Source organism: Macrobrachium rosenbergii, chromosome 44 (genome assembly GCF_040412425.1).
Source record: "Macrobrachium rosenbergii isolate ZJJX-2024 chromosome 44, ASM4041242v1, whole genome shotgun sequence".
NCBI classification, from domain to species: domain Eukaryota; kingdom Metazoa; phylum Arthropoda; class Malacostraca; order Decapoda; family Palaemonidae; genus Macrobrachium; species Macrobrachium rosenbergii.
In genome coordinates, this window is record NC_089784.1 from 3618004 (window position 1) to 3645503 (window position 27500).

At 34.9% G+C, this 27500-nt stretch overlaps 1 protein-coding gene across 1 annotated transcript in view; it reads right to left on the reverse strand.

Annotated features, from left to right (window-relative positions):
* LOC136829271 (cubilin-like) overlaps window positions 1–27500 on the reverse strand; it is a 174353-nt gene that overhangs the window by 52985 nt on the left and 93868 nt on the right. The window contains 17 exon segments of the mRNA XM_067087610.1: window positions 315–505; window positions 1248–1410; window positions 2415–2599; window positions 3454–3628; window positions 4141–4331; window positions 4730–4870; window positions 5349–5576; window positions 5750–5873; window positions 7072–7166; window positions 8343–8481; window positions 9330–9460; window positions 9463–9517; window positions 9926–10111; window positions 11071–11178; window positions 11180–11290; window positions 12347–12511; window positions 12790–12942. Of these exon segments, the coding sequence (XP_066943711.1) occupies window positions 315–505; window positions 1248–1410; window positions 2415–2599; window positions 3454–3628; window positions 4141–4331; window positions 4730–4870; window positions 5349–5576; window positions 5750–5873; window positions 7072–7166; window positions 8343–8481; window positions 9330–9460; window positions 9463–9517; window positions 9926–10111; window positions 11071–11178; window positions 11180–11290; window positions 12347–12511; window positions 12790–12942 (2541 nt within the window).

The following is a 27500-nucleotide window of genomic DNA, read 5'->3' on the forward strand; positions in this document are numbered from 1 at the left end:
TATATATATATATATATATATATATATATATATATATATATATATATATATATATATATATATATCTCGTATTCTATAGTAATTTATCGAGTCAAATAAGGCGTGCAAATCCCTTAGAGTTTTTACCCTAAAACCATACATATATATTTATTTATTTATTAATGGTAAAAACTCTAAAGGTATTTGCACGCCTTATTTGACTTGATAAATTCCTACAGAATGTGTGTAAATGTTTCCTCTCTCTCTCTCTCTCTCTCTCTCTCTCTCTCTCTCTCTCTCTCTCTCTCTCCTGTTTAAATCTTGTTCAGGTGTACCTCAACGTAATCCCATCGGCACGCGTGGTGCCTCTCCAGATGAAATTCGGTGAAGTTGAGGGAAACCTTCTCCCCTTGCGGTACGCGAATCTGCCACTCGCAGTGGAGGTTGTGTTCGTACAGGTTGGACTGAGTAGGGGGGGAAAATTCTCCGACGTCGCTCGTGAGAAGACCACCGCATCCAGGTATGCCTGAGGGATGGAAAATGAAAGTTTCTTCATTGTTGGAATGACTTATTACTTATTACTTATCTCGTTGCAATATTCATGCACACGCGCACATAAACATGTTCCTACATATGTATAGAATCTACTGGTCGCCTTTTACTAGATACGTATGTAACTGTAATAACTGCAATCCCCTCTTAGCCTCTAGAGTTCTTCACATTTTTTTTATTCGAATCTGCATCCGGAGTATCAGAACGAGGTCTTGTGGTCAGGTTGACAAGGTGACTTTGTTCTGATACTCTGATTGTGGGTTCGAATCCTCTACGGACATCGGAATGTCTTTATATTCTTGCGTTTGGATCCCAGGCTTTGTAGTGACAAACGTATCCGAAAAAATGGTGAAAAATTCGAAAAACTAACGGGGCATTGATGTTATTACAATTATATACGTATATGCACATTCACACACAATCACACACACACACACACACACACACACACACACATATATATATATATATATATATATATATATATATATATATATATATATATATATATATATATATATATATATATATATATATATATATATATATATATATATATGTATGTATATGTATATGTATTTAATAATTACAATGCCTTACATCCTTTAAATGGAAAAATGATCCACAGTGGCATTCAGGAACGTGAGTTCCAAAACATATTTCTATGTGTAATTTGAGAAATGTTCACGATTAGAAGAACCGTTTCCTCCCCTCACCCGGTTCAGCGCTAAATGATATGTGGAATCCGGTATCGGTGTCCGAGTAATCCGAATGGAAGTGGATGAACGCTTCGGATCCGGATGTCGTCAAAGGCGCCGGCGCTTGCGTCGAACAGAATTTCCCGATGCTGTGACCATTTTCGGTTAAGCCGTCCCTGACCTGGAAGTGAAAAAAAAAGGGGGCGTTCGTATTTATTCTTGCTCTTTTGACTTTTGTTCCTCAGTCTGGTTCAGTGCTGCCGGCACCAGATTGGTTCAGTGCTGCCGGCACCAGATTGCTAAGGTTAATTGCATGACAGAACCTACCTTTATCCCAGAATTGAACCAGCGCGGCACAAGTGTACGAGTATAAATTTTTATGATGAAGCAGGTTCTAACAATCGCTTCAATTTATTACGGAAAAAAGTCCCGTTCGGTGCAATAAACAATATTTATAAATAATAATAATAATAATAATAATAATAATAATAATAATAATAATAATAATAATAATAATAATAATAATAATAATAATAATATTGTAGGGGTTCATGTCTAGAGGCTGAGATTTACCTTAGATCTCAATTGTAATTTTTTTTTTTTTAAATTTTCATTTCTGTTGAAGGTAAAACTATCAACTGCATCCTAAACAAAGTGTTTTCTTGCTTGTTGTATATTAATTTCTAATGCTTATCTTTTTTCAGTTCCTTAAAGAATTAAATAAGCTTTTTTAAAAACTTTGAACAAACGAATTATAGTCAAGATGATATTATACTTCAGCAAAATCGAAATTGCCCTCTGTAAAGAAACTATCTTATCAAAACTCATGAACAGGTAAGCAATTGAATAAGTAATCTTAATATTACTATTAGGTTCTCTCGATACAATCAAAACAAACTCCCTTTATTTCCTTTGTTCAGGAAAATAAACAGAAATTAAATAAAAAGATTACTGAACCTGTGAAATCAAATTACCCCTACTCTACCTCGACGAAATCGAAACTGCTTTTTTTCTGCTGTTTAGGAAAATAGAAACTAAATGAAAAGGTAAATGAACCTATGAACTCAAAGTCACGCTTATTTTACCTCGACGAAATCGAAACTGCCTTTTTTCTGTTGATTAGGGAAATATAAAATAAACAAAAGGGTAATTCAACCAATGAACTCAAAGCTACTCCTTGTGTACCTCGACAAAATCGAAACTGCAGTTGGGGTGGTGTTCAATCTGCAAAGTTGCGAAGTGGAAGCGAATTCTCTTTCCAGGCCTCACGCGGATCGTGTAGTAACAGTCGCGGTTTGTCGGATACCTTCCCGGGTAGCCAGGTGAATTGATGGATCCGTACTCCCGTCCCTGTACCTGTTCGCCGCAAACTGCAGAGCAGGAAATTAGATAAAGGTTCAGATTAATGGATGACACTAAAGCTTTCAGTACACCTTCAAATGCTGTTTATGGCTCAAATCTTGATTATTTAGAATCTGATGAAACTAATCGTCGATTAAATTGGAATTTCGCCGTGAGTGCTGAATAGGGTTACATTTAGTAAAACTGACGACCTGATGAGCTTCTAAAAATGTATGAAAATCAAATTAAATTAGATATTCATGTAATTCTCGTGCATGCATATTCCCACAGTAAGAGGCACGTATCTTTCAAGGATAAATAATGAAACCATAAACAGCAAAATATTATAAGCAAAAGAAAAAAGTAAAAATACTTAAAATCAGGTTCCCAAAAATGTGATAAAATTTAGTCAGCAGTCAGATTTAAAACAGAGTAAAATTACATTTATTTTTATTCCTTGGTAATTCCATGCTTCAAAAGTGATTGGAATTTTTTTTCCTTATATAGATGAAATACAAGAAAATTTGAATGAGTAATACTTTTCTCCACCACGAGAAACGAAGAAACAGGCTAGTGAACTGAGAAAATGGAATTACTACGAATCGACAAAAGATTCTTAAAAACATTCAAGAAGTTTTGGAATATAGAAGCTGGTAAATTTATAAAATTATGAAGAAAACACAATTTTCATTACTCAAGACAATAAAAAGTTTGCGTGATTCCTTTCTCGTTACTTGGAAGCATTTTATGAAAAAAAAATATTCATTTCATTTCTCTTTGTTTCTTTTTCATTCTCTTGTTGTTATGCTACTGTTTACCTGAATTCATTTATTCTCGTTAAATTATCATTTTTCTTAATCATTGTCTTATGAACGCTACTCACCTGGATCAGTAGCATTCCAGGTGAAATTAAATCCATACCCCGCCAGGGAGTGATCAGACCTAAACCAAAGATACAGTCGGTTGTGGGTACTTATGATGTTCCCGTTGTTTCCTGGAAGACTTGAGCCGCAAAAGCGACCTATCAGCTGAGAACTGGAACTCCTCCCGTCGTGAATCTGTTCACAGCAGCGCAATGAGAATCAGAGTATGTTTAATAAGGGCATTAGCACTTTTCTTTTGAGTTCATGCGTTTGGTATCTATGCATTTATAGTTCTAGTTGCTTAATTGACAGCGTGTTGCGGTTCTTTTCCATTGGAAATTCAAATGGGAAAATCACACTGTTAAAATAATAATGTAAATATGACTATTTACATGTTTTTGGACAGCTTAAACCAAACTCATTTAATTCCATGACTAGAATTTTACGTAGGCAAGCCTATGTATATGACTATTTACATGTTTTGGACAGCTCAAACCAAACTTATTCCATGACTAGAATTTTACATAGGCAAGCCTATGTATATGACTATTTACATGTTTTTGGACAGTTTAAACCAAACTTATTCCATGACTAGAATTTTACATAGGCAAGCCTGTGTATATGACTATTTACATGTTTTTACTTTTTTTTGGACACCAAACTTATTTAATTCCCTGACTAGAATTTAAATAGGCAAGCCGCCTTACCTGAAGCCAGTCATATAAACAGTTTTCCCCTCTCCTTCCCTCTAAATGGAAATAATGGAAGGTCAGGTTAATGACCTTGGTGTTGGGCACAATGATCACATAGGGACAGCTTATGTTGTGGCCGTAGGTTTGACCTTGAATTCCAGGGTAGGCTACTTGTCCCTCGCTACCTACCAGGCGGCCACCGCATTCTGGAACGCAACAAATCTTTAGAGAAGTAATTGAGTCAGTCAACAAAATTAAATTTCCACTCCCCAAAGATAATCGCGTGAATACCATGGTAGGATTAAAGGCGGTATTTTTAGAAGGGAAGGGAGTCAGTGGATGTGACGAAATTGAAAAGTAGAAAATTAGGAAATTGGTGTTAAAAGTGATTTTGAATCTACAAGATATATAAAATAAATAAAAAGTAGAATTTTAAGAAATTAGTGTTAAAAGTGATTTTGAATCTACAAGATTCGTTAAGATATTCTTGATGAGACTTTGAATACGACTACATTACTTCGCGCATGCAATTATTATCTTCATTGCTCCCTTACATTAACGCAATCAGAAACCTAATGTATGTGATTTATTACAAAGCACTCACGTTCAGTCTCAGTCTGGCACCGATCGCCTGTGAAAGCCGCCGTGCATCTGCACGTGAAGGAATTGAGGCCCTGAGTACAAGTGCCTCCATTCAGGCAAGGCTGACTTGCACACTCGTCCACGTCTAACTCACAGTTTTGACCTGCAAATAACGAAAAGTGTTTTTTGCCTACTAACCAGGGATGTAAAAACTTATTACAAATGAAATTCTAAATACCTGACGTGAATGTAATGGTTGTGGTGTTTAGAGCAAGTTGAAATTGTGCCCGATCATAAACACATACGCTATGTCTTGAATTTCTCATAATGGAAGAGGTTGGGATGCCGGCCTAAAGCAAGTGCTATTCATTTCTATGTTTTATTTTAAGAATCCAGGTTGCCCAATGTCACTGGTTCCTCAAAGTTATACTGGAGTAACGCACACAGAACTAAAAAAGAGTTTGATATCAGTTAAGTTCACTGGACCACATATTAATGGTTCCCAAGTGTTCTTCTTCTTATACTCATTGTTCTTCATTGTGAGCGACTATTTCAAAAAATTTGAATCTTCAAAATATTTTAAGCTAATATCAGGACCACTGAGAGTGCATTTAGTGCCACTGCACGGTCGAGCCTCTTACCTGCATAACCAGAGGGACAAATACAACTGTAAGTGTAAGACCCGGGGTACTGAGTACAAGTACCACCATTCCTGCAGGGCTGGTTTGCACACCAATTAGTAGGTTGGACTTGACCTCCTCCCCCCGCCGTTCCTCCTCCAGTCCCCGAAGGCACGCAGCCGTTAAAGCCAATGCCACTACCCTGGTAACCAGGAGGACAAATGCACTGGTAGTAAGACGACGACATTTCTGAAAACGCAGGAGACACAGTGGCATAACACAGGAAAATGTTGCGCAGGGACAACTGTAATTTAGGTCATTCATTTGACCAAGCAGTTTCTGACATACAACTGACAAAAAAAGTCATATATATGTGTGTATGTGTGTGTATAGTTTATTCCACGATTAATTAAAGCACTTACGTGGATTGTAACTACACGTGGCCAAAGGATGACACGGGTTATTTAGGCAAGGATTAGGGATGGGCATGCAGATCACCCCGTCTCCTGTATACCCTGAAGCACAGGGCCCGCACCGACGACTGCCCTGGGAAAGTTAGGAAAGTTGAGAGATTCGTTAAAATTGTTCTGTTCAATCTGAAAAAAAAAGACAATTAACCAATGAAATTAGAAACTGGCTGCAAGGAGTGTGTTTAAAAAAAAATACTGAAAACTCTTTGGACAATTTAGCATAAATTTGAAAATTCAATAATTATACAAAAAACTAGGCCATATATTTTTTTCTTAGGGCAACAGCTATAGTTGAATGGCATTGAACTAGGCCATATATTTTTTCTAAGGGCAACAGCTATAGTTGAATGGTATTGAACTAGGCCATACATTTTTTTCTAAGGGTAACAGCTATAGTTGAACGATATTGAACTATATGTTTACACTTGCCGTCGTCTATCCCGAGTCCTGCCTTTTTCACAACTGGCACCTACATAACTACGCAGAATGAAGGTAACTTGTTTCTTAGGCCTTTTATCATTAATAACATAGTCATCGGTGACGATGCAACAGATGTACGTACACAAATGTCTGAGACCATTTTGCTTCATTTTGTTCAGTATTCACTTTTCTCACGTTGGTAAATGTGCCTTTAAAGAAGACTGATTATTTTTACCGGTAAATGGTCTTTTAGTTTTCTTCAATAATAATAATAATAATAATAATAATAATAATATAATAATAATGTTAATAATATACCTTAGTTTAACCAGACCGCTGAGCTGGTTAACAGCTCTCCTAGGGCTGGCCCGAAGGATTAGATTTATTTTACGTGGCTAAGAACCAACTGGTTACCACCAACGGGACCTATGCTTATTGGACGGAATCCGAACCACATTATGACGAGAAATGAATTTCTATCACCAGAAATAAATTCCTCTAATTCTTCATTGGCAGCTCGGAGAGTCGAACGCCATTTTGTTTAACAAAACCTGCGTTAAAGAAGAGTCTTTTCCCCCTCCAGTGAAGAACTAATAATAATAATAATAATAATAATAATAATAATAATAATAATAATACTAATAATAATAATGCTTACCTTATGAGAGTCGAACGCTTTTACGTGGCTAAGAACCAACGGCGTTACCTAGCAAGAGAGCTCTACCCACCCTCCAATGAAGAACTAATAATAAATAATAATAAAATAATAATAATAATTGGCAATAATAATAACGCCGGGCCAATAATAATAATAATAAGTAAGAACTAATAATAATAATAATAATAATGCTTACTCTTATGTTTTCACATCTACTGAAAGGGGAACATCCGCCGTTGCTGAAGAGACACTCGTTGATGTCACTGCAGAAAAATCCGTTGCCGGAATATCCTGAGAGAGAGACAGAGAGCGACCCAGATGAGATGACGGTCTCAAAGTGAAGGGGTCTGACCTTGCGAAAATGCTAATTTACGAAAAGCGTTCGCATCTAAACAGATACGAAGAGACAGTCGGACAGATTTAAAGAGAGACGTAAGTACAAAGGATGATATGATGATAACTACGAAGTGAAGAGATACGGATATATGAATAGGAAAGTGGAAAGCGGATCAGTATCTGGAAATGAATATTTCGTGTAATTTCAAACAACGTGTGCAGTGCAAGTACTCCATATAATAATATGACCGAGGTAACCTACAATCATTTCACTTGTTTATGTCAAAATCGCACATATAATTACGGTTTTGTTTTACCTGAAACTGTATGTTTGAAAATTACATAATCTCACATGAATCCTTTATCTGTGAACACTTGCTTTATTGTAGTATTAAGGTAATTGTTGTACAGTCCTCTAAATTATCTGCTAAATTACATAAATTATTTTTCAATAACTGGATAAACGGCACTATTGTCATGTTACTGTAACACAGAGAGAAAGAGAGAGAGAGAGAGAGAGAGAGAGAGAGAGAGAGAGATGGTAATATATAATTTAAACAGTAAAAATTTTCATCAAAGAACAAAGAGAGAGAGAGAGAGAGAGAGAGAGAGAGAGAGAGAGAGAGAGAGAGAGAGAGATGGTAATATATAATTTAAACAGTAAAAACTTTCATCAAAGAACAAAGAGAGAGAGAGAGAGAGAGAGAGAGAGAGAGAGAGAGAGAGAGAGAGAGAGAGAGAGAGATGGTAATATATAATTTAAACAGTAAAAACTTTCATCAAAGAACAAAGAACAAAGAGAGAGAGAGAGAGAGAGAGAGAGAGAGAGAGAGAGAGAGAGAGAGAGAGAGAGAGAGAGAGAGAGATGGTATATATAATTTAAACAGTAAAAACTTTCATCATAGAACAAAGACTTTAATATATACTATCAAAGAACAAAGAGAACTAGAGAGATCAAAGAGAGAGAGAGGGTAATATCAAAATAGTAACTACTTTCATCAAAGAACAAAGAGAGAGAGACAGAGAAATGTTCAGATGCAATCCAAATAGTAAGTACTTTTATCAAAGGGATCCTAGTCTTAAGATCATCGGGAACTAAGCACAATAATAAACTATCGACAATCATCCAACCTTGAGGGCAGGGACCGCACGAGAAACCTCCTGGAAAATTCACGCACTGGACTGGTGGATCATGCGAACAACGGGGCTGTGACGACGTACACTCGTCAACGTCCACACAAGCTGGGCTGCTTGTGCCACTTTTCCAACCCTGTCGGTATACAAAGTCGAGATATTTAAAAAAAAAAAAAAAAATGGTATTTAATACAAGTAATATTTTGGCTTGACTGATTACAGACCGTGTTGGTAATCATGAACTTCTTCATGAAATTGAAATAGATGTTGTCTTTATTGTAGGGTTGTTTAATAAAAGTAACATTTAGACTTGACTCTGATTACAGACCGTGTTGGTAATCAGGAACTTCTTCATGAAACTGAAATAGATACTGTCTTGATTGTAAAGACGGTTAATAAAAGTAACATTTAGACTTGACTCTGATTACAGACCGTGTTGGTAATCATGAACTTCTTCATGAAACTGAAATAGATACTGTCTTTATTGTAGAGACGGTTGATAAAAGTACCATTTTGACTTGACTGATTACAGACCGTGTTGGTAATCAGGAACGTCTTCATGAAACTGAAATAAATTTAGATCCTGCCTATATTGTAGGGACGGTTGATAAAAGTAACATTTTGACTTGACTGATTACAGGCCGTGTTGGTAATCAGGAACTTCTTCATGAAACTGAAATAGATACTGTCTTGATTGTAGGGACGGTTAATAAAAGTAATATTTAGACTTGACTCTGATTACAGACCGTGTTGGTAATCATGAACTTCTTCATGAAACTGAAATAGATACTGTCTTCATTATAGGGACGGTGTGTCCGGGGAATGAAAAAACAACCCCAAGGAAATTTTAAGAATATATATCATCTTTATAAGAACACCGCGCATGGGCGATAAAATTTCTGAGAAATTAAATAATGATCCTAGATACTTACCAGAGGAATTTTCCTCGATTTGTTCTACACCGAGAATTCCGCGACAACTAACCTCATCACAGATGCAAGAGTAAGGATGCTGTCCTCTCGGAGACGGAATGCAGATGCCGTTCGGTCCGCATAAACCCGTTCCGGATCCGGACGAGCAATTTGCGTTTCTTTCGGTACAGCGGACGCCAAACCACCTGGGGAGCAAGAGCACCTATACCCTCCGTCGGTGTTGGTACAGCTTGCTCCGTTCTTTATCAAAGAAGGGAGGATTTAGTCTTGCAATATTTACGTATACATACATCTGTACATACATATATGTATAAATATATATATATGTATGTATGTATATATATATATATATATATATATATATATATATATATATATATATATATATATATATATATATATATAAAAAATATATATATATATGATAAGCAAAAACTCACACCTTCACGCTCAGTAAAATTCATACATACATACACACACACACCTTCCTTTACTAAACCACAATCTGACATTCTGAATGGTCATGACTTATTTATTTCAAGGACACTCCTGCCTGAACAGTGTTGATAACAAGAGCTGACACCTACTCATTAAAATTTTACTCTGCTTCAACTTCTTCCTTACATTTCTTGACTCCCAAGGTCTTACCTGACAGCCCATATCCGTTCCCACATACTCTTCGCACTCATTAAAGTCTTCATTGCAGTCTTCGCCTTCCCATCCTTTCGGACAAATGCAGGTAAATTTCTTGTAGCCATCTATGCAGGTGCCACCGTGCTGACAGGGGCCGCTGTTGCATTCGTTGACCATAAGGTCAACCTTCAGTTGCCTCAGCTGTTTGAAGAGGTCATTCAGAATGAAAGCGGTTAAAAAATGCTGCATTCGATTCACAGGCAACAGAATGCTGTTGTTACAAGTCCAGCCTTTAGTTATCTTATGCGTTTTACCGTTTGTTTGTGATGAAAACTTGTAAATTTCTCACTGCTTTAAACTGTCATCGTCAAATTGTTCCGTAGCTGGCTCAGCTGTTTGGAGAGCCTATTTGGAATTATGAAACTTCGTCAAATTGTTCCGTAGCTGGTTCAGCTGTTTGGAGAGCCTATTTGGAATTATGATCCTATTTGGAATTATGACCAGTCTATTTACCTTGATAATGTTGTTTGACCACCTAAAAGTAGCGACTGGTTTGTAGTGTAGTATCTGGATAATTTACGCATAAAAAGCAAATCAAGTATTACATATATTTGGTGAGGACAAGAATGGGGAATTTTGATTCCAAATATTGCATAATAGCAAATAACCATTTCGATAAGATATGACTCTGCTAATGCAGGCAATTGCAGTACATATAAAATGATCAGGGAACTATGAGACTTCACTTTCAGAAATAACACAATTCGGTTGCGAAAGCAAATCTCCAAATTCGAAGGGACTGTGTCAAGAAATAAGAGAACTTCTTGGGAGCTTTTAGCAACTTAAATATGATGCCTTCAATGTGTTGTGTATCTTACGGAAGAGTGGTGCGTTTCTTAATTAAAATTAAAATTTAAGTAACTGATACGGGACCTATATTCATCACAAGTGCAGTATTATTAAGAGTGGGTAGTCTACAGCATGAAACTGAAGCGGTTAAAACTGACTGGATTCTTGTATATCAGGCAATAATTTATTCATATCCTCTCCGGTTTGATGGCTGCAATTGTTACAACGTCAATTCAAAAATAAATAAATCATACTCTTCCCAACAGTCACCCACCCTGGGCAAAAAAAGGAAAAAAAAAAAGACAACTTACGTTCCTTTTGACCCTCCTAAAGTTCCTCAGGAAATTTTGGGGCAACGAACCTCCGCCTCCCACAGACAGTGATTCGTTCACTTGGATTTCAAGAGCCGCCAAACGGTCTTCGAAGTTCGGGCAAACCAGAAATTTGAGCTTGAACGTCAGCGATCGTCTGACGAATCTGTGGGACGACGTTGTCCGAGAGATCCTGTATTCTCTGGAGATCAGTGGCACTCTGAAAGAAACCCAGGAAAATCTAAATCACATACGAGTACAAAATACGTTTTATGATTATATTTATGTATGCTTACCTACACATCCATGCTGTGGATCTGAGTGCGTGTCTAGGTGGTACTATGCTAGTGTAAGCCCAGACGCATTATGGGGCTATCTGAGGGTTGACTGATTTTGAAACAATCATGCTGTCAAGGCAAGCGCTGGGGCACTTTCGGTCATTCAGCACTTCATACAGTGAAAAGAGGAGCTTGGGTGCTTGGACAGCTATGTAAATGGATCTAAAAAAAGAAAATAAAGAAAACGAGGACAAAGGTCTGAATGTGGGACTAGGAGAAAACCCCACAGTTCCACCTTAGAGCAGTATACCAAGTGAGCTACACTGACGGCACTACTCTCCCACAGGGCTATCTAAGGGGAAACGAGACAAAGTAATTCTAGCTAATGAAATCATCATAAGAAAAAACTCCAGTAAAAGAAGTGTTGACAAGATGATAATGTTATTAAAGAGACAAGTTGTTCATGGTTCGTTCCTATCCTGAAGGTAGACAAAAGAAAATCGTTAAGCGTGCGAACAATATGACAATCAGCAGCGGATATTAAGCTGAAATGTCGACGTGAGGTATTGGCATCAGTAGCTAAAGAGTTGATGTTCTGAGATTTGTTCTCAGAACATCAATGAGAATTTTGTTATTTGAACAAGACAGTTTTGTGCAATCTGAAAACTCGAAATATTTTAAAGTCTTGGAGAATTGAAATGATAAATTAATCAGTATAAAAGCTTTAAATATATACAGTTTAACAAATGCTTGGGTAATGGCTGTCGAAACACTGATGAAAATCGTATGTAAAAATAAGCGTAAAGGGTCATTTGTAAAAATCTTGAAAAATTAAATAAAAAATCACAACTGATTGCCCGTTCAAAATATATACCCTTTATAAAGTAACACTAATATCGTACATAAAATGGGATAAAAACAAATCAACATAACAAATCAGCTCCTAAATTTGAGTCATCCTTTATTTAAAACGACCGCAATAGTTGAGTTCTTCTTACCGACTGCTGAAGTTGATCCAGTCTGTTGAGCAAATTCTGAACCCGCTGAGTGCCTTCGGGAGTAGTCAGGCTGGCTAAGGAACTCAGTCTGGACACATTCACTGCTAGAGGATCCAAAGTTGTTCGTATCTGCGTGACGTCAGAGCGCAGTCGGCCTATGTTGTTCTACGAAGGAGAGTTAATGATAGTAAGCAGAACCTCTTTCAGAATTAATTTTCATTTAAATTATAAGTCTACTTATAAATTATTTTCACTCTGCATGAAAATTGCAAGCAACGAAAGGCCAAGAGGAACAGCTATCAGTATCGTCTTTTAGAATAAGAGGACATCGAACTGCTTAGTGGAAAAATATAGTTCCAACTGAGTGAGGTGAAATCAATTACCAAAAGATTTGGTTTTTAATAACAATTATTCACTGATCTTCAGAATGATAAATGTCGTACCGTATTTGTAGACACACTCCTGTTGAGACCATTTATCGAAGTGGATATCCATGTGCCTGAGGCTACCGTTTGAGCCACACGGGACAAATTCTGGACCAAATATCCCAGGTCTGTGTTGTTTAAACTCTGCAGTTGCCCGCGAACTGACCATACCTGTGGAGATGTTGAAAAATAAGCATAGTTACCCATTTCGTATACCTGACTAAACATCTAAATATAAAAACATAGATTTATAAACTTTTCATCAGTTTTCATAACCATACACTAATACAAAGAATCGCAGCCATAAAAACCAATACGTTGTCATATTAGGAGAATATAGACATTACACAAAAGAACGTAACTGTCATTTCATTCATTTTCCTAAACTAAATATGTTAACAAGTGCCGTACTTACGCAGTTATTATCCTCGAGTCGCAAATACAAGATTACATTGTTAGCTTTTCAGGCTATAATTTCTTTATGCAAATTCCAATTGAATCTGAAAATTTTTCCTCAGGAAGATTCATTATTTATGCAAAAATAACAGCCACGCCCTTTGCGCAAAAGGTAGACAGCAGCTATTTTCACGAAAAGATTTTAATCACTGAGAAATTTATTACATCAGTCACAACAGGAATCGGAGTTATCATGCAGACACAAATCATTATATATATATATATATATATATATATATATATATATATATATATATATATATATATATATATATATATGTGTGTGTGTGTGTGTATGTATGTATGTATATATTTTTAATATATGTGTGTGTTTTTGTGTACATTTAGTTCATTTTTGTTGTTACTGTTTATTTACTATAAATAACCAAAGTTTTATCGTTTTAAATACACGAAAAAATTATTGTTTATTTCCTCTCTTATCATTATACACATTATATATACATATATATATATATATATATATATATATATATATATATATATATATATATATATATATATATATATTCGTTATTCTGTATTTGTATTTTTCTTTTGTCTTTTCTCACTGGTGAATGCTTTCCTACTTAAAGAATAATATAAAAAAAAAAATTTGTGATTTTTTATAATATAAAAAAAAAGAAATTTGTGATTTTTTATGTGTTTAGAAATTATATAGCCGCCTGTGCACGCTGCAGGTGTCAAGACCAGTTTAAAATTTCGCTAAAATTACTCCAGTTACCGAATCTTATTGGACTTACTGTAGTAGTTACAGGAATCGCTTACACAAAATTTTCTCAATGTCGAAATTATTAGCGGAATATGGCGATGCAAACTCGTAGACTGAAAACTTAAATTGTTGCGTGGTGAGTTGTACAGTTTTACGATTATTTTCATTTTTCTTTTAGATTGCTACTTTCCTTTACGCACAAATGCAATTATTCACACACACACACATTTTTGTTATGTTTTAATCTCATATAACGATTATAGATTACAGCAAAAACGTAGATTATGTATGGTTGTTTCATACGTGAGCCTACTGGGGTTGGTACAATCGATACTTGATTTATCTCAAACGTATTTGCAAAATAATTAAGTTTATTGGAAAACAGGTTTCAAAGATAACATTTCGTATTTTGATATCAAAGTCTCTCTCTCTCTCTCTCTCTCTCTCTCTCTCTCTCTCTCTCTCTCTCTCTCTCTCTCTAGCAATTCCTCTTTCTTTAAATGACAAATTCACATATGGCTAATCAGCCTTAACGCTTAGTCCCATATAAACTTTTGTTAGATCTCACGATGTTTAAAGTCAAGATTACTGCTCTTTCAATAGTTATTATCATTATCATTACGATTACAACCATTATTATCGTGAGTTCTTCCATTTAAGTTTAAACTGCTTTCAACCTTACATGATAGTCGCTCACTTGGGACAGTAAACCCAATGTCATTACCTAGCCCAGGCCCGATGAGTCTCCCAGGGAAGAAAAAAGAATGTGGATTTCCATCTCGAAGTGAAGCAACTGATCTTTCTTAAAGCAAGGAAGGTCACAGAAGTCAGGGCAAACCGAAGCAGGAAGAGAGTTCCAAAGCTAAAGCAGTAGGTAGAAAGAACCAAACAGTAACGAAGTATTATTCGTCGCATCTCTGTACGCGCCAGTTCTATCCACATTTGCCTCTTTGAATGGTGACGCCAATAATCTATTAACGCGCTCTTTTACATTCACACCTGTGAAGTGGGAGGAAAGCGAATACCTTAATTTCATGTTAGGCTCTAACTTAACTGTTGAGGGGATTTGAAATATAGACCACCACCACGAACGCCTGCCTCTGACGCTGTAACTTCCACGTCATTCCTCTACACGTTGGACCACATTACGTCGCGCGGAGCAGCGGATGTGAACAGGCTTCTAAGTAGACCAGCGGCGTCGCCTAACAACTAGCGCCGTCAGGTGTGACCCACATGAACAAGTGCATCGAGACACATCGTTTGTTCTCTTTCTGTACGTTTCCTCTATTGATGTATAGCGTTTAGGCTGCGGCCTTCATGACAATTCTGTCTTCCGGGATCTATAACTGCTGTTATCTGATCGTTAACAAAATTCTGGGGCAGATAAAACTTGTCCTGCTTCATAAATATTCTACTCTTAGCTGAGTTTACCGTTTTATTCGTTAGCTTGTGTTTTGAAGTACAATTGACATTGTTGCTATGTTACCACTCAGAATTACTGGTGAAATATACATTGGCAAAAAGATAAAGAAAATATCTGTGAAAAAGATTTAGATGGGTCAATAATCACACCAAAAAAAAATGACATTGCTGAGCGGCGCACTTTGTGAAGTCTGAATGAGACTAGGGGGAAATGATTTGACTGAGATACCAGGAGCTGGCGAACACCCGAATGTGCCTATGAAGGAATTCACAGCTTCTGAAGTGGAATCAATAATAAAGCAACTTGGGAGATGGAAAACACAAAGATGTGGTGGAATCAATACAGAGATGATTATAGATGAAATTGGAAAAGGCACTTCTTATGCTAACTATCCTGTTTTTTTTTTTTTTTCAGAATATGGAGCGAGGAAACAAAGCCAAATGACTGGGAATTAAAGCGACGTCCAAGCTTAGGTACCAAAGATATGGGACTTGACTGAGGATGGGAACTAAATAGTCATTGCCCCTCTATTGCTTGTAATGAAAACATTCAGTATCCTTGACCTCAGTAAGAGAATGAAATAGACGAAAAGCTTAAAGGTGAACAAGCTGGTTGTAGGAAAGACGGGAGTTGTCCAATTCAAATATTTACGTTAAGAGGTAACGCGCAGCAGTGAATGGATTTGAAAAATCTCTTTGTGAAGGTTTTTGCTGATTACGTGAAGGCACTTATCAACGTCCAAAGACCAGTATTGTGGAAGGTCTTGCGTCGAATATGTGAAGCTATTTGAAATTTTCCGTAACGAAATAGATGCAAGGTTAATTCTGAGTAAGACTTGTCATGAGAATTTGTTGCAGATACTGGGATGCTACGAGGGAATATTATTTCCCCTTCTCATAGATGTAATAATAAAAAAATAGTTTAGAGATTAAAATGTAAAAAGAGGTGGGAGATGGAAGAGAATGTTTAGTTTTTAGAGTAACGGTAGAAGAATGGCAGACTTAGAATGATGCTGATTTAATCAGGAAATACACAAGATTTATAAAGTTTGTGTAACAGAATGCATTATATATGAAGAGCTGAGACTCAAAATATAACACTAAGAAAAGTAGGGAAAGTGAAGAAAAGGATATGCATAAAAGAATGAAACAACTTTAGATAGAGGGGAATAAGTATGGTTGAATCGTTCAAATATTTTGAAACTATAACAAACGCTACAGACTCTTTTGAGTAGAAATTTTGTGAACGATTATACAAGGCAAGTCAATAATGCCCAGGATAAATAACATTTGGAAATCAAACAGAATGAAGTTGTACAGGAAAGTAAAATTGTTCATTAGGAGCAAGGGCGCTGGTGACTGGTACAACACATGTACATACGTTACCGGGGTCTAAGCGATGACAGGCAGGACAGCCGATCGAAACTACGAAGCCTACCCCAAAGCCAAATCAAAAGTCGTTCAAAAGAAGGCATCGTGCTTACCCCATTCAAATGGGAAAAAGGATATTAAAAAAAAAAAGAAGATAATACGACGTTTATTGCTGTCTTGACATGAATCAAGTTTTGACATGGAAACAATAAGCATAAGATTTTGTTGATTCGAGACTTTAGCCTTCAAAAGAAAATATTAGGAGCCAGATGTTGGGATAGAGTGAAATATGATACCATAAGGAAATTACGAAAGTTCCATATGTAGATGAGAAGCTGACGACAGGGAGATGGAGATGTCTTGGGCGTGAATGGTTTAATTCAATCCCTTTCCAATGACAATACAAAAAGTATTTTTCAGACCAAAGATTATCATTCTTTAAATTATGAAAGCTGCAAGCGCAGTCTGATTTCATATATATATATATATATATATATATATATATATATATATATATATATATATATATATATATATATATATATATATATATATATATATATATATATATATATATATATATATAATATATATAAATATAAATGTACGTATGTATATGCGCGTCATGATCTCAAAGTCTTGGAACAATGTTGTAAAAAACTGAAACGTAACACCGAAAACGACGATGGAACAGCTCAGTCGAGAACATACCAACTTCCTTATAGTTCTTTAGTCATAATCCTGCAGAATTTCAAACGGGCTGTCCCGCCCATTAGGTAAAAAGAAGCCATACAGAACGCAAGCTCTTCATAGCCAACATGCAGAATAACATTCTCTCAAACAAAAGCGCGTGTCATACAAACACGAGAGCCTCCAACCACGTACCGAGCCGTCAGAGGAAAAATGGCGCCCCGGACTCGTAGCCGGTTCTAAAATTCCTTGAGGCAAGGGAACGTGACGACCGCGGGGGCGTATCGAGTCCCTCGTAACTTTCGTGCCTTCAGATTCTCCCTTGTACTTGGTGGTGGTGTCCCTTATCCGTGATAAAGCCATTATCCTTATCGCTCGATCGACCGCTCACGGGATCCTGTGGTCACGAAGGCGTTTCGGGGAATTTTTTTTTTTTTTATACACGGCTTCATTTTCGGAAAGCCGTGGGTTAAAACCAACTGAATAGAGACAGAGAAAGAGAGAGATGATAAGTTCTGGGCGATAGGCAGATAAGTGAGAATGAGAGAGAAATGAATGGAAAAGGGAAAAAAGGATAATAATTTGAATGAAGCTGAAAATGAAAGGCAGATAAGTGAGGAGAAATGAGAGAGAGAGAGAGAGAGAGTGTGTTGTAATAGTGTTACTGATAGTAAAAACCCTAACATACATTTACTAAAGCAAAGTTTTAGATAGTCCTGAGAGTTACTGCTACCTTTTTTCTCCATATATATATATATATATATATATATATATATATATATATATATATATATATATATATATATATATATATATTACTAAAAGGACCTCATTCAAACTGGATGGTATCTAATGAGTATTTATTCAGAAAAAGTTAGAAGCTTTCTTGGACAGACAGTCCACATTATCAAGGTCATTTTAGTAATTTAGTAATTTAGTGATTTAGTAATTCTACTAATGCACAGAACAATTGTGTATGTGATAAAGTTAATATATATATATATATATATATATATATATATATATATATATATATATATATATATATACATATATACACATGTGTGTGCAGCCTATATATCTATGTATGACTCAATTTAAGGAGGAATAGGATAGCCAGAAGACGTGTTACCATTGCAGACTTATGATTTCTTAATATCATACTGAAGCACAGCTGAGCTTAACATCTGTATGATATTAAGAAATAATAATGTCTACAATGTTCCCAAGATTTCTGACTTTCCTGGTACTCCTTACATTGAAGTTTTCTAGATAAGAAAAAACAACTAATTATAAAGTTCAATTTGCGGGTCACAATGAAAGTCGAAATGCCGTTATTTATTCTATTTACAATATTTACAATTTATATATATGTAAATATATATATATATATATATATATATATATATATATATATATATATATATATATATATATATATATATATATATATATATATTTCTCATTAAAGGGTGGCTCAATAGGAGCTAAAAGAATCTCCAATCTAAATAATTTGTTTCTAAATGTACATTCATAAACTATTAACATGGGCATTATTGATACGGGTTTCGTATAAGGACTTTAAGTGATTTATTCCTGCCAAATTTTCTCTGTAAGTAGCAGAAATTTCATTGTAAGATTCATTGTCAATCCTTTCTCTTGTCCTTGGGAGATATTTTTTTATATCATAAATAACTTCAGATTCCTTCAACACCTTCTAATTTATTTATTTAGCAACAGGGCAGACGCTTTCTTTGGTCTGCGTAGACCAATTTAAGTTCGCCCTTTTTTTTTTTTTAAATCGCTGAATCCTTCTCATCAGGCAATCATAACATCAAAAAATGTCTATCAATTTATCCCTTCCTCTCTGCAGATTTTACCATATGCTGTGGAAAGGCGAATATGCAGAATAACTTTGACCTTTCTCTCGGAATTACTACCATAATTTTCCTAAATTCAAATGCTTGAATTTGCAGACGTCACCACTTCACTGACATCCATTTTATGATACTTTACAACTTGCCTGGAAAACGTGGAAGATAACATATAGGAATATACTCTCATTAGCAGTCTATCATTTTTTTATTTACTCTATTTTTTCCACTTCTTCAGGTACTTCATCACTCCTTCGTATTTTCAACTTTTCAGGATAATGATGATAATAATAATGATTATGATGACGAATAATAGAAACATTAGAAATATGGACGACTGGTTAGACAGTTTATGGTTATAACCTTCTGTTGTAGTTAGTGTCAAAGTCTGTGTGGCTACCGGCGTGAGAGAATAAAACTGATGAGAGAAGAAGAAGTTTAGGAAAAAAAATATAAATCGACACAATGACTAAAAAAAAAGCCGTTTTACATTAGTAGGTGTAGTTGAATTGGCTTAACCAAACTACACACGAACAAGTTCCAAAACAGTATTACTTTAAAGTTCACTTCCAAACATTAAGTTTATCAAATACCACTCGGCAAAATCATTCTCCTCTTTAATTTTTTTTAAATCAATAAGTAAAATTTCTTTAAACTTATCAGTCTTGGTAGGATTTATTTTCTCAATATATCACCCTTCAAATTCTACTTACTTAATTTAAGAACATGAAATGACGGCCGTCTTAATATTCAAAGAGCATTCTGACGACTTGAAAAGCATTCGAAAATTTATATTTTTTTTATATTTTCCATCAGTGAGTTTCATTAAGTCCTGTGAATAAATCATTGATGTGTCAGTTCTTGAAATGACAGGCTATCACTTGAGTCATGACGTTGGTTTTCAAAATTGACATTTAAAGTTTGCGATGAATCATTTCATGTTATGTTCAAAAAGGTCACATTTCTTTCAAATGTTTTACTTTACTTTCATCAGTTTGACTTTAGGTTACGTTTCCTAATTCCTACAAAACCTTCACCTGTCTATGGATGGACATAGAGGAAGAGGCAAAACAACATAGTTTAAGCTCTATGAACGTTATATTCTATTTTATGTCATGTCTGATTTCATTTTACATATTTATGCTAACTTATTTCAGGAGGAAAAAAATTTAAATAGATCTAAAAGTCTAGGAACCTTTAAATTCTATAAGTACGTACATACACACACACACACACACACACATATATATACATATATATATATATATATATATATATATATATATATATATATATATATATATATATATATATATATATATATATATATATATATTATATATGCTAACTTATTTCAGGAGGAAAAATTTAAATACATCTAAAAGTCTAGGAACCTTTAAATTCTATAAGTACGTACATAAAACACACACACACACACACACACACACACACACACACACATATATATATATATATATATATATATATATATATATATATATATATATATATATATATATATATATATATATATATATATATATATATATATATATGTATATATATTATAAATATATATATATTATATATATATGTATATATATTATATATATATATATATATAAATAAATATACGTGTGTTTGTCTGTGTACGTGTGCGCGCGTGCTCGCGTGTATGTATGCGTGTATGCATATTACTCACATGTCTCCAACCGATTTGCATAAAAGTATTTCAGACCACCATCATTATATTCATCATCATTTTCAGTTTCTTTTGCCTTCATTTCACTCGGACTCCAACGAAAACACGATAACCATTCAACAACAACTACGAAACATCGAGAAAAACGACATTAAACACCTCCTGTTTATTCAAACCCGGACGGTAGCAAGGTCAGACGAAGCCGAAAAACTGAACAGCGTGTTTTCTTTCGTCTATTTTCCAAACTGTGATTGGTGTGGGCCACACAGGTGTTTGATTTGGGTATGACGTAGCGATACACTTACGAAGTGCGGGGTTCGTTCTCGTTTGTGTTAAAAAAACATTTGAGAATGTTTACGATTACGGGGAAAGCATAACAGCTTTTTTTTTTAGTTCGTTTTAATTCTCTTATCGTTTTGCCCCCACGATTACTCCGGGATTTTAATAAGCACGGATTGAAAAGGAGAGCGCGCACACATACATACACACACACACACACACACACACACACACACATATATATATATATATATATATATATATATATATATATATATATATGTATGTATATATATGTATGTATTATATATATATGTATAAATATATATATATATATATATATATATATATATATATATATATTATATATTTACTTAAACAATATATATAATATATATATATTTACTTGTATATATGTAATTATATGTGTTTATATTCATAAATATTAATAAGTGTGTTAGGAACATTTGTCATAAAAATATATCATTGAAGTCAGTCGTAACAATTATTATTATTATTATTATTATTATTATTATTATTATTATTATTATTATTATTATTATTATTATTATTATTATTATGTTTTCCCAAATTACTAAATAACCAAACAGGCCACAAACGATCCTAGTAAATTTCCAAAGAATGGTGTCCATTCAAGAAAAACACGAAAGTACCACGATAGACGTAAAAGTGAATAACAATAAAGCTACAAAATAAATAAACGCCCCTTGAAGCAAAGGAACTGGATACCTTCCCTTTGTAATGAATGTTGGGAACTTAAAACATCTTTTGTCTTTTCTCTTCATAACTCATGTCTTTATCTCGAGGCGTCTGACAGAATTTAGTATATCGGTCTATGGCTAAGCTTCATGACTTTACTTGACCTGTCTGTAAACTCAGTTCTAGGTTTTCCCTTAATGGTTTTTTGGATCTGTTATTGTAGATGTTCCTCTTGGCTCTGGTTTGGAATAAGTGATCCGTGTTCCTTCACGTTAAACGAAGAAGAAGAAGTTCCTTGACTCTTATAATGTTCCATCTTTTAAGTCAGTTCATGTTGCACTCGCTATCAGCTGCCTTTCATTTTCATCGCCCCTCCATTTATTTTTTTGTAATTGGATCTGCGCTAGAAACTCTTGTAGTCACCAGTTTAATCAAGTTCTGCATTTAAAGCAAAATTCTGCATTTAAAGCAAAATTCGACACTGGACGCCTATGGTATAGCAGCTAAAGTAAAGCCCAAATGAAAAATTAATAGTCATCAGTCTTCCATAATCCGGAGTCTGTCCTGTAACAACTACAATTTCGTATTCCGGAAAGTTAGGAATTAAGCTTGGCTTGAAATCTCTGTTAGAGAGAGATCATTCAAATCATCCCACGGAGGAAACGATGCTGATTATCTTAATATTTCTACTTTATTTCAACGTGGCTATTCCATTATGAATCGATTATGTGAATCACCGTGCTTTATCGTACATTTTTTCTTAAATTTTCCATAGCCATACGAATCATCACTAACTGAAGGTGATCTCTCTCTCTCTCTCTCTCTCTCTCTCTCTCTCTCTCTCTCTCTCTCTCTCTCTCTCTCTCTCTCTTTCTTATGTTTCGTTGCCAGCTACAGTAATAAAAATAAGTTTGTGGATTAACCCTGGGTCACGTGTTGGCCTTGAAAGCCGGAAATGTCAGTAATATACTGAAGATTGCTCTCGAGTGTCGTGCATAATGAATTCAGAACGAGGGTTATGCAACGAAGGGATAAACATTTCAAATTAGCCTGTAATGTAGAGTCGATAATGGTATTCAACATTATTAAAACCTCCATTGCCAACAAAGGACATAGACTTTTCTTCCCTGTCACAAACGTTTATCAGAATTTTAAAATTGTGTTCTAGTTTTCTGAATGTGTAAATATATATATATATATATATATATATATATATATATATATATATAGATATATAGATATATATATATATATATATATATATATATATATATATATATATATATATATAATGTAGTATACACACAAATGTCTTGCAGAACTAATGCATCAATTCATTTTCATTTAAAATTTTTCCTTAATATGTTTTCATACACAAGAATTGTTCCCGTTGACGATAATGTTATTTAATCCTGTCTGTTTTGAACATTTTTTTATTGGTGTTTAAAAGTTTCTCCGGCCGTGTCCAGAGAATTTTGAAGGAACAAAACCGCGTTACTGTAATTCATTAAACGTACTTCGTATGGTTTGTTCTTTCTCCTATATTATCAATATAAATTTTGAGACTCTCATCTTGCCCCTTTGTGTGCTAATGATTTGATATGAGATGATCCAAACCAGTCTGCGAGTGGCCCATGAATCATTTGGTATTGGGGCATTCTTGTAGATTACCCTGTTGGACAAAGGGATAATAAGAGTCAGAAAATTCTCTCTCTCTCTCTCTCTCTCTCTCTCTCTCTCTCTCTCTCTCTCTCTCTCTCTCTCTGTTGTTAGGAGAATATTTTAGCGGAGACTATATTCATAAAGGTCTCAATTACTTTTAATTAAAACAAATGACTAAATTTCAATTAGCAATAGTAGGCAGTATTTTATGAATAGGTCTATGTTTGTTCTGCAGTGTTAAGTTACCCTATGAGAACTTTTCGAAAACACTACAAGCATAATAACAGCAGCAACAGACACGAGAATAACCACAACAAAGAAACACACTAGAACGGCTGAATATAAGATAGGCCTATAATCCAAACGTCATAAGCTGTGTAAACTGACAAAAAAAAACATAGGACATAATAGGTCTACGTCATTTTTGATGATCCCGTTATTTCGAAAGGAGATAATTTCCTTGACAATTTCTCAGTAAATTATATCCAGTATATGACTCGTACAGCCTCTCATACTGTAACTTTAAGTTAAACATAGGCCTATTCTGGTTTAGTAGAGTGCAGTCACTGCTTGTCATCCCACCGAATGTGTCAACGATTGCAATGAAATCGATTTTATGACTATTGAAATGTAGTAAAAATTTCCTAATATCAATATGAGAAAACAGTCTGCATAGCTCTGAGAAAGTCTTTGTGTTTAAATTTAAAATGGTGAACACGCTTGACAATATCAGACTGTAATTATCATTGTCTGTGATTCAAGTGCACCGATGCGAACGCAGACATTCCCTGTGTCACCTCCGTGGTCAGGTGAACCTTTTACGAAGAATAACTTTGTAGCGTCGCGGAACACTCCTGACTTTATTCATATTTTCCCATTTTCTTACCATTTTCAGGGAGATGTGTATTATGATTTTATTTTAGGGGATATGTTAACTTTTCCTTTTGCTAATCAGCAGAACTTATTTTAGTTCGGTAAAACAATTATTGCTAAATCAATAAAGATGAAAAGAATTAAACGCAGACTTATTTATTTCTTATTATGCTCTGAGGAGATATTTGTAATGATTGGAATAAAATTGCAAAAATCCAAAACAGAATATTCTTGATATAGCAAAATCCACCGCTCTTTGCAGCTTTGCCAACTTTCCGAAACCATTGACAGCAAATCGGCTTCAAAGAATAGTCGTGACGTAAGCAGTGGGCGGGGCAAAGCTGCAAAGAGCGGTGGATTTTGCTATATCAAGAATATTCTGTTTTGGAATTTTGCAATTTTATTCCAATCATTACAAATATCTCCACAGAGCATATATATGAAGTAAATAATTCTGCGTTTATTTCTGTCGGGACAAAATGAGATTGCGTGGAACTTTTCAGACCATTCAAGGCGTTGTTCCCGCAGCTGTGAGAATCCCAGTGCCTTAGCAATCATGAGTATAAAATAATTAGTTATTATCAACTGACTCCCACCTCCCCCCCGCCTCTCTCTCTCTCTCTCTCTCTCTCTCTCTCTCTCTCTCTCTCTCTCTCTCTCTCTTCGAAAGGTCCTGTTTCATATGAGACTGCTCTTTAAGCCTTAGCCACGTAGCACGAGTCTGTACCAACTCCACGTCTGATCAATAAATAGTTAATAAAATCAACTAAAATACTGATATTCCCAACCTACGCGTTTAACCATGAATTCTGGCTATTAGTGTTTTCTGAGAAGTAATCGTCCTCTAGTATGGGCTAAAATATATTTCTCTTTCCTATGTCATAAGCATACATACATACATACATACATACATACATACATACATACATATATACATATATATATATATATATATATATATATATATATATATATATATATATATATATATATATATATAATGTATATGTATATACAATATATACAGTATATATATATACATATTTATACATATAGGCTATGTATATATAGATAAATAGACATTTAGATGGACAGACAGGTAGGTGTGTGTGTGGGGTGTGTGTTAAGTAAGTATAATCGAGCATGTTTACGTATGTAGTCATATGTACATAACACGTCATCTTACAAGAACACCTTAACTGTTAAACCTCAGGCCGTATGAGTCATGGAAATAGGAAAACTTTTTAAAATATTCGATCACTCGTAGCTTATAATTAAGACAACGCCCAAGTCTGAAATCTCCGTCGCAATAGCAGCCCCAAAACGTGATCATTTCCACCGGCTGAAAACAAATATATGTAATAACGAGTACGATAATCATCGCGAATTCAAATAATAATGATTGTCATGTTAAGAACATTGCAGTCGGTGCGTTCTCTAAGAAATATATATAATAACGAATACGATAATCATCGCGAATTCAATAATAATGATTGTCGTGTTAAGAACATTACAGTCGGCGCGTTCTCTAAGAAATATATATAATAACGAGTATGATAATCATCGCGAATTCAAATAATAATGATTGTCGTGTTAAGAACATTACAGTTCTCTATTTCATAAGAAGATTGGCGCATTCTAGAGAAACTTACCTGTACTAAATGACGAGACATTTCTGTACAAAAATGAACCCTGTTTTGAGAACACAGTCGCACACCTAATCTTATTGACTATAATTAGATAGTTGAGTGTTTGATTGCACTGATCAACAAAATTAAACTTTTTTTAATCATCAGAGTTGCAAACTGACTTTCCTGTGTCAGTTTTCGATGCTGATTAGGCATCTGAAGTCCGTTTTTCACTGTTAGGTCACATTTTAATGTTAATGATACTTGTTGTTGTAACGCACATGGTACGTCAAGCATACTCGTATAAGGTATGTTGAATACAAGATATGACACTTACATGGTTTTTTTATTGTACAAAATCAGAACTATTATGTGCAAAATAAAGTTAGAATGTGCCCTAATGAAATACAACTTAAAGTCTTTGAGCTTTGGACTTTCTTTAGTGTTTTTTCTCAGGTTCATCTCTGTATAACATCCAACAGCAGTCAGCTAACATCCCTGCATTCCGAAAGCCAACAAACTATCTATCACTCCCCTATACCGGTGCTCCTTAACTTTTCTTATGAATAGCTAATCTACAACCATCGTTAGCCACTGCAATATAACCTCATCATAATCACGTCACTAAGATACCAATATCAGTGTTTGTCTCATTTACTTTCTATAACATTATCCACGACTCCTCACAACCTCTTAGTTCCTCATTGGGCGGGTCGCTATCGTACTCGGCTAGCACTCTGCTGGGCCCGCGTTCGATTATTCTCCGGCCGGCCAATGAAGAATTAGAGGAATTTATTTCTGGTGATAGAAATTCATTTCTCAGTATAACGTGGTTCGGATTCCACAATAAGCTGTAGGTCCCGTTGCTAGTTAACCAACTGGTTCTTAGCCACGTAAAATAAGCCTAATCCTTCGGGCCAGCCCTAGGAGAGCTGTTAATCAGCTCAGTGGTCTGGTTAAGCTAAGGTATACTTAACTTTTAACTTTCCTCACAACCTCAGCAGTCGAATACCACGTCAGTTCTGAAACTGATATTATTCCTTCCAAGTCTGCCATTTTTAAAACTTGCATTACCGTAAATACCTTTTTTTATTTAACAAACTTCCTTCATACTTTGTCCAAGAGTCAAGACTGCCCGCTATTAAGACAGAAGTTTTCCATTTGGATATTGAATTTCTCGTTATCAGTACTGATTCTAATAAAAGTAATGATGACTGTAATAACACTGGTAATATTTCTCACATTTGTTCCCCTAACCTTTTCGTGAGGGAGGCTATTTTAAACTCTAAGCTCGAATGATACTAATGTCACAGTGAAGTAAA